This window comes from Pholis gunnellus (genome assembly GCF_910591455.1).
Source record: "Pholis gunnellus genome assembly, chromosome: 7".
In the NCBI taxonomy this organism is placed as follows: domain Eukaryota; kingdom Metazoa; phylum Chordata; class Actinopteri; order Perciformes; family Pholidae; genus Pholis; species Pholis gunnellus.
In genome coordinates this window covers 2,421,187-2,435,447 of record NC_136533.1, presented here as the reverse complement: position 1 = coordinate 2,435,447, position 14,261 = coordinate 2,421,187, and the positions used below count along the sequence as shown (strand labels likewise).

At 41.6% G+C, this 14,261-nt stretch overlaps 2 protein-coding genes across 2 annotated transcripts in view; one reads left to right on the top strand and one right to left on the bottom strand.

Annotated features, from left to right (window-relative positions):
- Positions 1-14,261, bottom strand: part of LOC306698478 (E3 ubiquitin-protein ligase TRIM21-like) — a 281,779-nt gene that overhangs the window by 161,789 nt on the left and 105,729 nt on the right. The window lies entirely within an intron of this gene.
- LOC306698472 (metabotropic glutamate receptor 8-like) overlaps positions 1-14,261 on the top strand; it is a gene marked incomplete at its 3' end in the record, with an annotated part of 98,747 nt that overhangs the window by 73,819 nt on the left and 10,667 nt on the right. The window contains exons 7-8 of the mRNA XM_079162778.1: positions 3,950-4,089; positions 5,046-5,981. Of these exons, the coding sequence (XP_079018904.1) occupies positions 3,950-4,089; positions 5,046-5,981 (1,076 nt within the window). The remainder of the gene's footprint in view (positions 1-3,949; positions 4,090-5,045; positions 5,982-14,261) is intronic.

The window sequence follows — 14,261 nt, the reverse complement described above, 5'->3', positions numbered from 1 at the left end:
GACATTAATGTAAACTGTAAACAACCAGCTTTAATTCTAGTTCATTCTACACAACAGACTGTTTGTTTGTGTCTCAAAGCTGAACCATGTGTCACCGCAGAGTTACCATGATTACTGTGTGTGGAAATCATGTAGAGCGAGGACGTTCATTTTGCATCAACACAGATTCTCTGGAGTGAAATGAAGGGAAGTGAAGTGGGGGGAATAGAGAGGACGAGGTGGTGTTGAGGATGGATGGGGGGGGGAGTTCACCATCCTGAGGCGAGTTTTGGTGACTCATCGCCACGCTTACGTGATTTGTGATGCTTTGATTCGTGTTAAAGAACTAAATCAGGGCAGGAAAGAATCAAACCGGCGCCCACTCACTTCATTATAAATCTGTTTCCCTTTAGTTGTTGTTCGGCTCTTTAGCTTCAATCTGCTTCTCTTCCTCTCGGCTTCAACGACTCCAAAACTAATCCGCTTCCAGTTCGAGACTCTGCCGTCCCCGCTGTTGAATTCGCCCCGCAGGGAGGAGCGCAGCACTACTGTACCAGAACAACACAATACCGTGAAACAACAGCAGCTGGAAGAAAAATTAAAACCGAGGCTGAATCTGAAAACAAAACATCAAGTTTAGGAGGATTAAGTGAACGTCTGTGTTCTTTGCAACGTGAAACAAGTGAAAACACTACTGAATGAAGAAACAGACGATAAACAGATCATATAATGCGTTTCAAACCATCTCCTCAACCCTGAGACCTGCAGGATCCGTCTTTAAAATGTTGCAGCAGACTCGGTCTTCAAGCTAAAGTGAAAGTTCCCATGAGTCTCCTTTTTACACACATGCCCACTTTATGCTAATCCCATGCAGTTTTTTTTGCATGCTGTTATTTTTGCCTCTTCTTAAAATGGCATATTTAAATATTTCTGCATACTAGGGTCCCTAAACGGTGTTGGAGTTGCATAACTTGGGTATGAATGGAAAGCTGAGGCTCTCGTGGATCCAATGAGTCCATTTGTATTCATGTGTGTAGTCCCTGTCTAAAATGACCTGTTGTGACCTCTAGGATAATCACAGCCTCATGAAACTTTGTGAGTGGCTTCTCTAAGAATATTGAAAATAAAAGGGATTCCTGAACAGTTTCCAGAACAGAAGTGCTCGCCAACCGTTTGGCAAAAAATGCAATTCTTGCAGAAATCTCAAAATGTCAAAAGTTTTTAGAGCATGGGTTCTTCTATAGTCTTCCCCAAGGTCCTTTCATCAATTCTCTCGTGGTCAAACATTGTTCAATTTAGCACCATATCTGTGATACAAATGGCATCGACCCAAAAATTGCTGCAACAGTTTATGAGACGTAACGGAGCATGGGAAAGACCATCGTATACATCATTCACGATGTTCCAAGCCCTAATTAATTAATTATCATTTATGATTCATGACTTGAACAACTTGACACATGTTGCTGAGCTGCATCTCAATCCTCTCCATCAATCACAATCTCTAATCTTCAGGTTTCCTGTCCCCCTCTAAAAAAGAATAAGGGCTTAACAATCGGATTTCAAGCCGTCTTAAATGCTTCTCGGATGTACTGTATTACACTTTTGTTATTTCGCTTTTTTGAGCTCTTGCGAAGACGCACAAATGTCTTCAAGAAAGATTTAGCAGATACATTCAGTTTTTTGGTTTTTGATGTATATGTGAAATGTTCTGAGCACTTACATGTCTCTTCAAAAGTTATTTAAACAGTTTGGTTCAGGTTAGTTACAGGGTTCTGCACGTCTCTGCAGCTTCAATTTGAATCTGATTTAACACAAAAACATTTTTTTGCAAAAATCAGTTTTTGTACATCTTTGTGTTTTCTAAAACTTGTCTAAAGAAAAATCTGATTCCCATCTAGATTTGCATGAAATGTACATTTTAGACTGTCAGTCTCACTGATGCTCATTATTTTCATCTTTTATTTAAAAGAAAATCCTAATTCATTTATTTCTGTTAAAATCTTGCGGAGCAAATTGTCTTGGTGCTCCTTTGCTATTTATACGTATAAATAAAATAATATGCAGACATTTGAAGCAAAATTGGACCCTTTCTGTGCAAATTGCAAAAACAGTCCAATTCACAAAGATCAGCTCTAATTGCCAGATGCAGTTACAGTGAAATGATAAGCGTATTCTGAGAGTTGAGGGTAACTGCAGCACATTTGTAAAGGCTGTCGTTTATTTTGGGATGCAGCGTCAGGACGTGATGACAGCTGTGCCATGAAAAATAAATGAATTAGGATCCTCTACACGTCATTTTTGAAAATACATGAGAAAATAAACAAGATTGATCGAATCAATGAAGTTATGCTGCTGTGCTTCTCTTTAAGGGAAGAAACACTTCCACTGTTTCTGCTGCCGTGGGATGTTGGCAGGTATTAAATAATCCAAAAAAGAAATCTCAAGTTTCTTAAAAAACCTTGAAATAAGAGAATGTAATTGATGTTGTCTGCATTGATGTATTTCTTTCACCCAACAGAATATGTGTGCTCTGCGGTGCAGAGGAGTGTATGGCCTCGAGCACATTTATACTTTGTCACATGGATAATAGCAATTAGATGGAAAGTGTGAATTTCATTCAGCTGCAAACATTTGTGGCGGTTTTTGGACTATACATTTGCATGATTTTATTTTGTGAATCGTACCTTGAGACGGGGTAGATAGAAGTTTTTCAATGATCCGCTATTCATGGTGCCATCCATGTCCGCATTCATTTCCTCGTGAATTTGCCCCAAAGTAGTTTAACCATTCCAGATTATTATATTGAATACTATGAGGGAAATTCATTTTTCTCTCATATCTGTGCTGAGCTCTTCAATTTATACATTAAACTAAAATTATCACACAAAATTCATGTGAATTCATGTCAACAATCTTAAAAGTCCATACATGTATCAATCAAAATCTGTAAAGAATGAAAATTATGTTTGTTAACACTTGAGCGTTTGTTATCACTTGTAGACTCGTGAATTAAACAGAATAAAAGCATAATGCATCGTAAAGGCAGTGAAGATGTGACAAATCACTTTACAGGATAATATAATTGTATACAAGCTCAGAATATTATTGTACACAGTATGTGGCAGCTTTTACATCACTGCTCAGGAGAAATTACAATGGAAAGCAGAACATTTGAGTCGGTCTGAAGTTTCAGATGATTAAAATAAAAATAATCGGCAGGCGTAGTGTGAACAGCGTTAGTCAACATGAGCTTTTAACTTGGCAGGAAGGATTTAGACAATATTGCAACAAGACGTTTGTCTGGTTGCTCTGGTGACGAGCTGGCGAGGAAATTGTGATAAGATGACTCAAACCTGCAGAAAAAACCTGAGAGAAAATAACAGCTGACTGCTTTAAAAGACAAAACAGACGGCAACAAAACCAATATGATGTTCAAAACCACACCGGCCTCATCTGTCCTGAACTGAAAGCAGTGACTGTGGTCAGTTTGGTTTCATGTTATAAGAACAGATTCAGTCATGATGAGAAAAATCAAGCAAGGGTGAATTTATCTTACGTGGTAAAGCAGGTCAGCTGTTAATCTCAGAGTTGGAGGTTTGATTCAATCACCACACCTTGGCACATTTCATCCCCAACCTCCATTGTTGAGGATAACTGTTTGTCTTGCATCTCGTGTTTTCTTGAAACTTTAGAAGGAGCACTTTGAGTGCCATGACCAGGAGACAATCAGTAAGCTGAGATTCAGACAAGTGACCCAAAGTTACATTTCTCAACGAGTGATCTAAGATTAATGTAAGAGCAGCAGACGAGCAGTCTAGCATCAACAAACTAATGCTCACAAGCTTGATCACATGATTACAACACAATTGTGTAAAATGGCTGTCCCAGCGAGCAGAGACGCCTAAAATAAATGTTTGTCAACTACGTCTGAGCCAAGAATCTGTTCTTGTCTTTGTGTTTTTGGCAGGAAGTGCAGGGACTCCCGTCACCTTCAACGAGAACGGCGACGCTCCCGGACGCTACGACATCTTCCAGTATCAGATCAACAACAGGTCGACAGCAGAGTACAAGGTCATCGGACACTGGACCAATCAGCTGCATCTAGATGTAAGGACCAATGAGCTCAATCTGTCTTACATTGTCAGCATCTGTCAACCAGAGGGAAACAAGTCATCATTAAAGTGATGATGGTGATCATTTTAACTAACCTTGCACGGCAGCTGGATTCTCGTGAAACCCATCTTGTCAAGTAATGCGGCCAAACCACTCTGTCCCAACCGCAGTGGGCCAATCAACGACGCTCCTGCCATAGCATCAGATATATCAGAACTGGGGAGTATTAAAGGCTTTGCTCGATGGAAAAGGTGTTGATCTTCTCCTGACTGACTTTGTTAAGAATTTGATTGACATATGGTTCATCCAATCACCTGCAAAGTATTAATTGAAAGGGCCTGCCCTTTTTCCAAAACACTTTCCAATGACGGCTTCTCAGATGGTTCTGTGTAACAAACCATCTGGCACATAAAGTTAGAGTTCAACAGTCCAATAATGTAGATGGTCATAATGCCAATTCTATGCAAGATGAAAATGGTAAATAGTAAATGGATTACTTATAAAGCGCCTTTCTAGGCTACGGACCACTCAAAGCGCTTTAACACTACATGTCATTCACCCATTCACATCCATTCATACACTGACGGTAGGGGCTACCATGCAAGGTGCCAGCTTGACCATCAGGACTAACTAACCATTCACACCGTAGGTACTGCCTTTGGGAGCAATTTAGGGTTTAGTGTCTTGCACAAGGACACATCTTCCTTCCATTCACTGGTTGCAAAAAGTCAAGATGGCGACCGTCAAAATACCGAACTCGAGGCTTCAAAACGACAGTCGACAAACCAATGTGTGACATCACGATGACTATGTCCACTTCTTATATACAGTCTATGGGTTAAACTAAGATGTGATTAAATGATAATTCTGATGTTGCTGAGCTGTTTGGTCAGTTTATCTGTTAGATGAGAAATGTTGACCAGCCTGGTTCCTCGTCCCTCCTCCTTCAGATGGAGACCCTGCAGTGGACCACCGGCGACTCCTCGCTGCCGGCCTCGGTGTGCAGCCTGCCCTGCCGGACCGGCGAGAGGAAGAAGGTGGTGAAGGGCGTCCCGTGCTGCTGGCACTGCGAGCGCTGCGAGGGATACCACATCCAGGCCAGCGAGTTCACCTGTGAGCTCTGCCCCTACGAGAAGAGACCCGACCAGAACCGCACCAGCTGCCAGGCCATCCCCATCATCAAGCTGGAGTGGCACTCGCCGTGGGCGCTGTTGCCCGTCTTTATCTCCGTCCTGGGAATCATCGCCACCACCTTTGCCATTGTCACCTTCGTGCGCTACAACGACACCCCCATTGTTCGTGCCTCAGGGCGGGAAATGAGCTACGTGCTGTTGACGGGCATCTTCCTGTGTTACGTCATCACCTTCCCCATGATCGCAGCACCCGACGTGGTCGTCTGCTCCTTCCGCCGAATATTCCTGGGCCTCGGCATGTGCTTCAGCTACGCCGCGCTGCTCACCAAGACCAACCGCATCCACCGCATCTTCGAGCAGGGAAAGACGGCGGTGACGGCACCGCGCTTCATCTCACCAGCCTCCCAGCTGGTCATCACCTTCTCGCTCATCTCGGTCCAGCTGCTGGGTGTCCTCGTGTGGTTCGCCGCCGACCCGCCGCACACCTTTGTGGACTACGGCGAGCAGCGCACGCAGGATCCCGGAAACGCTCGCGGCGTCCTCAAGTGTGACATCTCCGACCTGTCGCTCATCTGCTCGCTGGGATACAGCATCCTCTTGATGGTCACATGCACTGTTTATGCCATCAAGACGCGTGGCGTGCCAGAGACCTTCAACGAGGCCAAACCCATTGGATTTACTATGTACACGACCTGCATCATCTGGCTCGCCTTCATCCCCATCTTCTTCGGTACGGCGCAGTCGGCGGAGCGGGTGAGTGTGCCTCTCTGATAAATGATGTACATGTCATGTTTTATGTAATGTTCAGCCCTCCAGCATCAACATGTACTCACTCACATACTGTATGTTTTCTGTCTGACACAGGTGACAGCATATTGAGATCTTGTAATTTGTGAAGTCTTTTTCTTTATTTTACTTTCTATTTTTTCGGGGAATTTCGGTGAAAACTTCAATTCCCAAATCCCAAAGTGTTTTTCAAATATTACACAACGAGCCATTAATCCTGATATGCAGAAATAACAGAAAACACTGGGGCATTGCGTTTACTAATTGGGCAAAAGGCTTCAAACTCTTTTTTGTGAGATTTTTTGAGCAGGGGAAACCTGTCTTATTTCAGATAGAAAAAGACAAAAACAGCTTCTTTTTGTCTCCTGGGGACCGTTGATTTTGAAGTGTTTCTGGCAGAGTTATTCAGCTCTAGCTAGCGAGAACATTAACATTAGTTTCATGAGTTCGTCCTAAACTTTAGTTGACTCATTTTAAGACTATAACACTTTAAAAATGTCTTAAACATGCACTTGATGGCTACTATATCACGGTAACAGACTGGAAGCTAAGCACCATGATCTTTGTAGGAGACAAAAGAAAGAAATGAAGATTGGTCTTTTATTGCAGGGTAGAGCTAGTTAATAGGTTTCCAGACAAATGCAATGCGCATTTTAACCTAAATGTGGTCCATTTAGAGTCAAACAGACCATAAAGCAGGGTATGCTTTAGGACGGGGCTACACAGTGATTGACAGGTCTCTGCCGCGGTGTTGTCCGTTCTGGGAGTTGTCAGTACTTGGCTCCACCCTCTCGTGTCACTACTGGTTGCAAAAAAACGAGATGGTGATGCCATGAACCAAGATGGCGACGGCCAAAATGCTAAACTCGAGGCTTTGAAAAGGTAGTCCCACAAACCAATGGATGATGTCACAGTGACTACGTCTACTTCTTATATACAGTCTGTGTGCATGACCTCAGTGCCCATTTCAAATAGTATGCTTTAGGGCGGAGCTAATAACGTCATTAAATATTTTATACTACAATTTTTTTGGCTTTTCGGGCAGTTGCTAAGAAGTGGCTAAATGAGATTACTAATCACGCGGACTAGCCCGCTCTTCCAGCCTCGTGTATAAACGATGGAAAATTCCAATTTGCTTTTTGTCGAGGGAACCAGTGCGACGCTAAGTTTTGGGTTGGCCTACCAAAATGACTTTATCCCTGCAGCACTTAAAAAGACGGGAGCGAGCAAAGAGGCTAAATATTATCTGCTAATCATAAGCTCTCTCTCTCTGCACATGTTAAATAAAGAGGTTCATTTGTTATCAGCCACAGTACCGTCTTCACAAACCAGAATTAATGCTCCGTTCTGACTGACTGATTGATCATTGATTAGTTTCTGATCACCACAGGCACAGTCCAGTCTGCTCTGCAGCCTCAGCGCACAAAACTAATTAGAGCAAAATTAAATTTAGCTCATTCAGACGACTGTTTTTTTGGGTTGAGTGTGCTGTATGTGATGCCAGATGGAGGATTTTGCTCATTATCGTGTCTGTGGGGAGATCAGGAGGACAGGTGGAGCGATTCACTATCATTTCTTCTAAACCGAGTTTATCAGTCTTTTTTTCTCGCTGCTACAGTTCAGTTACTAATGATTTGTTGTTGTAGACATAAACCAGGACACAAGCGACCCTAATCGCATCTGATTTCCAATCAGTAAAGGCAACATGGCACTTTGAAGCTCACCTGAAGTGTTCTGGACAGGTCTTCAAAAGTCTCCCCAAAGTTACCAAAGTCATCCCTTGAAAATCCTGTCAAAGTGATAAATTAACAACTAACTGTTGAAATGTAAAAGCCAAAGGCCGTCTGTAGGTCAGTCGGTTGGGCGTTCCACCTTTTGTTCCAGACTGAAATATTTCAACACTTATTTAACAGATTGCCATGAAATTGAAAGACGTTTGTGGAGCTCAGAGGAAGAATTGTTCTCACTGTGGTGATCCCCTGACTTTTCCTTTATACACTGTAAATGATTTAACTGTAATGTTTCACAATTAGTTTACACTATTATCACTTCACAGGCTTTAACTGTGATAATTCACAATACTGTACTGATTGTATTGTGAAATCAATGCAGGGACACAAAGGGAATGTTAGGTTGAAATGTGCAAGGCATTGTGGGATTACTATGTTATAATTCTACAACAGCACACTGCTGTAATAATCTGATGGGAATTTTACTGTAAAATCACAGTTCAATGCTGTATTACTGCAGCAACATAATGCTACATCACAGTAATTTGATGCCATAACTGACTGTGAAGTCACAGTATATAGCTGTCATTTAACTATAATTGACTATAATTTAATACGAGTAGTCAGTTTGCTGTAGCCGTACAGTCAAATACTTTACCGTGTAGCATCAACACGCGGTTTTCGTGAAATATCTATTAGATGTAGGGCAATTAAATGTTGCACAGACGAGATGGAGTTGGTTCTGTTGCATGTTGAGGTGTAAATGTTCAAACTTTCCATGATTCTGAGCACCTATAGGACTTCTTGTCCATAATGACTAAAAGGTGGTGCTTGAAAGTTTATTTTTGACCAAAGAATGATCTCAATCCAACCCCTTTGAGTCCAGCAGGACCATGTGATACCGTCAGGGACGGACGCTCTGTGAGGGAGGATCCCATCCTTTCAGCTCCTCGCCGGGCACATTCCTGTCAAATAAATACACATCCTGAAACGAGCTCAAACATTTTCAACTGACTGGATGTTGCCCTGGAAGAAATGTGTCTAACCACGTCTCTCCAGTGGCTTTGTATGCTATAGTGCCATCTCCACAACTTACTTTGCATTTAGCAACCTGCTGAACGAACACAAATGACCTCATTAAAGATGAAGGAAAGCAAGATCTGACACCACACACCTTCTTTTAACAATCGCCAACCCATATCCTGTTAACGTGTGACTGCAGTCGCATACTTTGGTCCCATGAGACCCCTGAGCCCGTTACATTCGCTGATTAAAAAGATGGGGAGAGGAAGCAGGTGTGCGTTGAAAGCGTAGTAAGGGGACTTTGAGATTGAGCTTTCGGATATTTTGTTATTTTGTCACAGTAACTACAGTGTCCAGGTTCCTCCTGATACCCTGGTCTGATAAGAACTAGGTTTCAGTTCTACCGTGGGTTATTTTTACCCATAGAAATGGCTGATGCAGCAGATTCAGACTGAATGTTCAGACACGCTCGCATGAAGATTACATCACCGTCCCCCCGAACAGAGATGAGGTGTCACATCAAGCAGCCTCAGCTTCAGAGTGCAGAAAAGTCTGCACACAGAATCCTCTTCTTCTGCAGGAAATCTCAGTTTTCTTACTGAAACGCTGCAGCCAAATAAAACTTTCTTTTTCTGTAATCACTCCAGAGACAGACTGTTTGAAATAAGCACAACACCTCAGGCCTTCTTATTCATTATTCAATGAACACTGTTGTGTCTGCTGTTTGGGCTCGTTATCAACCTGCTGCAGCAGCTCAAAGCCTCATGAATAATGTGACGGGTTTCATATAATCACAACAGGTGAATCGATGAAACAGCTGCACGTCTGGTAAACATTTCAAGTTGAAGGAAGTTGAAGTGAAAGTTCTGAAAGGAGCAAAGATTCTACACTAAAAGGAGTTGAAGTGTCAGTTGAAGTGCATGAGATGAACTGTTTGTTCAAGTGCAAAAAATTAAAGATGTCAGATGAAGTGCCAGAACTGAAGGCAGTTGGAGTAAATTGTGTATAAACATGTGCTTGTACTGTGGTTCAGAAAACAATACGTTCAACAGCGGCTTTTTGTAATTGTTTTTAAGGAAAGTGAAGCGTTTTGGGCACTGCTTCTGCGCCTCGTGTTTTTGCAGAGGAGCCCTGAACGCCTCGCGTTGAAATTAATTCAACTCTTTAGCGTAGCGTACAGTTCTTGGTTTGTCTTAAGCTAACGTTAGAACTCAACAATATACAAAAAGATGCAGCAAACTGCTAAAAAACCCTTCTGTCTCATTGGGTAAGGAGAAGAAAATTTGGTCCATCTTTCCACCTGCTAAGCCTCCTCTATCTGAACCTGACCCAGTTCTTTATCACAGAGCAGTTTAGGTCCGGATATCCTCATGATAGCTCAGTTTGCTCTCAAGTAGAAATCAAAGGTAAGAAAACACTTTAAGTCATGTTGCTCTCGAAGCCAAATGTCAACAGTCATGAAACAGACTGCATTCAGGAGGTCAGAAGTCAGAGTGATCATTTAGTGAGGGGTCAGAGGTCAGAGTGCTCATTTAGTGAGGGGTCAGCGCCGTTGATCGACTCTCCAGTTTGGCCTTTTCAGTCGCTGTAACTCTGAAGGTCGGAGCTGCTCAAGAGTCTCAGTCAGGTTCAGTTTATCATCTTAAAAGAAAATCTGCAGCTGCTGCACTCAAACAAAAGAAGAAGAAAACACACAGAAATGTAATCACGCCGGCAGTGTTTTTGTAGATCCAGGTGAAACCAAATGTTAACACAAGGTGGTCAATGGGCCGTAGTCGTTTCTAAAGTGGTGGAGGAAGTATTCAAATGTGTTACTGAAGTAAAAGTACTAATACCACACTATAAACATGTAAATGCAGAAACATCAACATTTTTTTAAATTTTTACGAGAATCATTTATTACACATTTGAGAAGGTGGAACAGAATATCTTCGTCACTACAGGCGATTATCAACATAGATGCTTATTAATTTTCTCTCGACTTCTCAGCTAATTGATTCATCAACTAATCATTTCAGCCATACTTTCATATTCTGTTGGGTAGTTAAAAAAATCCCATTGTATTTAATAAACTGTTTTTAAATTTTTTTTAAAGCATTTAAAGTTCCCAAATAAAAGTAAAAAGTGGCATGAAAGGAAAATACTCAAGTAGAGTACAAATACCCCAAATTTGTAGTCAAATGTATACCGTTGTACTTGGTTACATGTCGATCATCTTGTTCTGCCTCTTGGAAAACAAACTGTGGGAAACTCTGAGTAGTTCCAAACTTTTTAGAATCTGTTGATTTATTCAGATTTTTCTTACTGTCCTCTCAGCATCCAGAGCTCCTCGTCTCTCTGCCAGACTCCAGATTTATTCAGACATCGACAGAGTTTAACTACATAAATATTCACTTGTGAGACAAATATTTTCCTGGAGTTTCATCATCATTTCTTTTACACATTGTGCCCGTTAAGGTGGAGGTTGAACAAAATGGTATAATTTTGTCAACATGGACTTAAGTTACTCATCTGTTCTGGTTTTCACAGCTTTCCTAAAAATGTACAGACAAATACGATAAATCAACGATAAATAAAGTTAATCAGTGTTTAACGGATGATCGACGTTGAGTCGAGATCTTCTCCCTTTTGATCACATCAAGGACGAAAAAACACAGGTTTAGTGAATTGCAAACCTTTTGATCACTGATTGAGATTTTTATTTATATTAAAAAGGTTATTTATTGCAATGGATGAAATCATTGACACGGACCGGCCAGTGAAATTCTTGACATACTACAATTTAGATTTAGATTTGTACTACATTTATCTGACAGCTGGAATTTATGATTAGTTTGCAGATAAAGATTTGACAAAATGTATTTTTTTGCTAAAAAATAATGTAATAATACCGTACGAAGAGCGATAAGAGACACAGGTTAACATTTGACATCTTAAAAACTAATTTAATTTGGCTTATGATTAAAGTGTTTATTTTTTGGTCTTTTGTTATTGTCTCTTCGCTTTCATCTGTTGAATTTGTATTTTTAATATCGTAAAGCACTTTGAGCTTCATCTCTTGTGTAAAAAAGTTAAGTTCTTATTATTATTTTATTAATATTGTTTTATTATTATTATTCCACAATCTTTTCCTCAATCTAAAACCTTGTTGTTTCCAGTGAAGACGGAAGTTTATTTTGAAAAGGCTGTATGCATATAAAGAGCGGAAATTGACAAATGTTGCTGGCGTTCGTTGGTAAACTCGCACAAAATGAGGAGTGACTTTAACATAACATTCGTTGCACTGCGACGGATTCATCTGCAGCCATTTCCATGATGTGTTCTGTGGTGAGGCGTCTGTTAATATATGTAAGCGTCCTGTTACTGCTGTAAACCTCTCTGTCATGTCGAGTGGTGACTTATTAAATGTCTCCTTTAAAGCGTCTTATTAATACTCTCTCTGAAACAGAGCGTGTATTGATCCCCTGCCGCAGATCCTCATTTGTACTTGAAGTTTTCAGGCGCTTGTACTTGCGTGACCGCGGGGCCTTCTTGGTTGATGAAGATGACGGCAGAGGGTTTCTGTCGTCCTGTGCTGTATAATTAACTCATCACGCGCTCGTCTGTCGCCCTTTGTCAGACTCTCACCACGTTATTTATCAAGCTGAGAGATTCAGTGTGCAGTCAGATATTCACTGTGTCATCTGAAATTACCAGAGCACACAAATTACTCGACAACACAATGAAGACGTTTTATTGTGTCTTTTTTAATGTGACAGTTACAAATGTGTCTCTGACCATAAAATAGAGGTCTAATCAAAGACTGGGCTGTGGAAAACTAAAAGTGGAGGTGCACCAATTTTGGCCAGCAAAATGTGGCAGCTCGAGCGGCGAGAAATAGGCAACGCAGTAACAGAATATTTCATCAGTGCTGCGTCGTTCCATTGTTTATTGGAATTATAGAGCCTGCTGCTGTGACAAACTGCAACCTTCAGATCTGCCTAATGAAGCCAATGTCTTAAAACGTGCATTCTTTCTAATGTCCACCAGGGGGCGACTCCTCTGGTTGTATAGAAGTCTATGAGAAAATGACTCTACTTCTCTCTTGATTTATTACCTCAGTAAACATTGTAAACATGAGTTTATGGTCTCAATCTCTAGTTTCAAGTCTTCTTCAATACAGCATGATGTTCATTTAGTACATTATGATCCATTTAGAGTCAGACAGACCATAAAGCAGGGGATGCTTTAGGGGCGGGGCTACACAGTGATTGACAGGTCGCGGCCAGATATATATGTAGGATCTGCACACACTGCTACTCATTATATGCATAATTTCTGTCATATTGATTGACTATGTTGTAATTGTATTATGTTGTTCAGGTTGTGCACATGACTTCTACTTCTTGGGGGGAGGATGCGAGGGTCCTGGGTCAGAGGATGTCGTATGCTGAGCAGATTGTAAAATCCCTCTGAGGCAGATTTGTGATTTATGTTACAGGTCTTTTCCATCAGAAATTAATTGAATAAATTGAAGTAGATCTGAAAAGAAAGCCAGGCCCCTTCCGAAATACACCCAGTTTATAATTAGACTCCATCGCAAACGTGGTGGACCTGAAACTGATCAGCTGATCTTTTAAGGTCAGCCTGTGGATCTGGAGCAGGAGGCTCACTGGCTGACATTTACAGTAGCAGCAGCATGTCGGCTGTGTGCCGGCCACAGCTGGGACCGACATGGAGAAGCCACAGAATCACTAATAAGCACTTCAGAGGGGGCTGGGTTCCTGAACGCAGCACCGGCTGCCCAGGGAGGCGTTTGCATGCACGGGGAAGGTAGACGGAGAGGAGTGAGGGTCCGCTGGGAGAGACTTTGCGCTGCCTCCATACATAATGAACCAGGCTTTGATACTCAGCCGGAGGATCCCAGAGACGATTAGCATGCAGCTTCCACCCACATCGGCTCCTCCCGGGAATCCGGCTCCTCTGACCTCAGCTGATGAGCTACTTTATCATATCAATATGCTAATGCTGCTATTATTACTGTTATTATCAGCATCTACAGCTACTTCACGATGCCAGAACAAAAACATACGATTCTCTCCTCTACTGATTCACATCTCCATATTTTACAAAGCACACTCGATGACGTGTAGAGACCACAGAGATGTAAATTAAACTGCTTTGGAGTTAGAAAGTATATTTGTTTTATCTTTTGATGGCGCTATTGCTAGCAGTTTCCCCTGCTTCCAGTCGTTGTGCTTGAAGCGTCTCTGACGGGAAACAAAATAAAACAAATGGACTATTTTTGTGCAGTTGATCATTTTGATTCATTCGAAACATAAATTCTGAGCTGGCTAGCGTTAGCACTTCTATGCTACGCTAGCTTGTGAAGTCTGGATCTCTAGGTGATGTGATGGTTCACTTTAGCTTCTATCTTCATCTTTTTAACCTGTTTTCTCTGATGAATCAGTTTGACATCCTGTTAACTCACATTGTAAAACCTTCTGTTGTCACT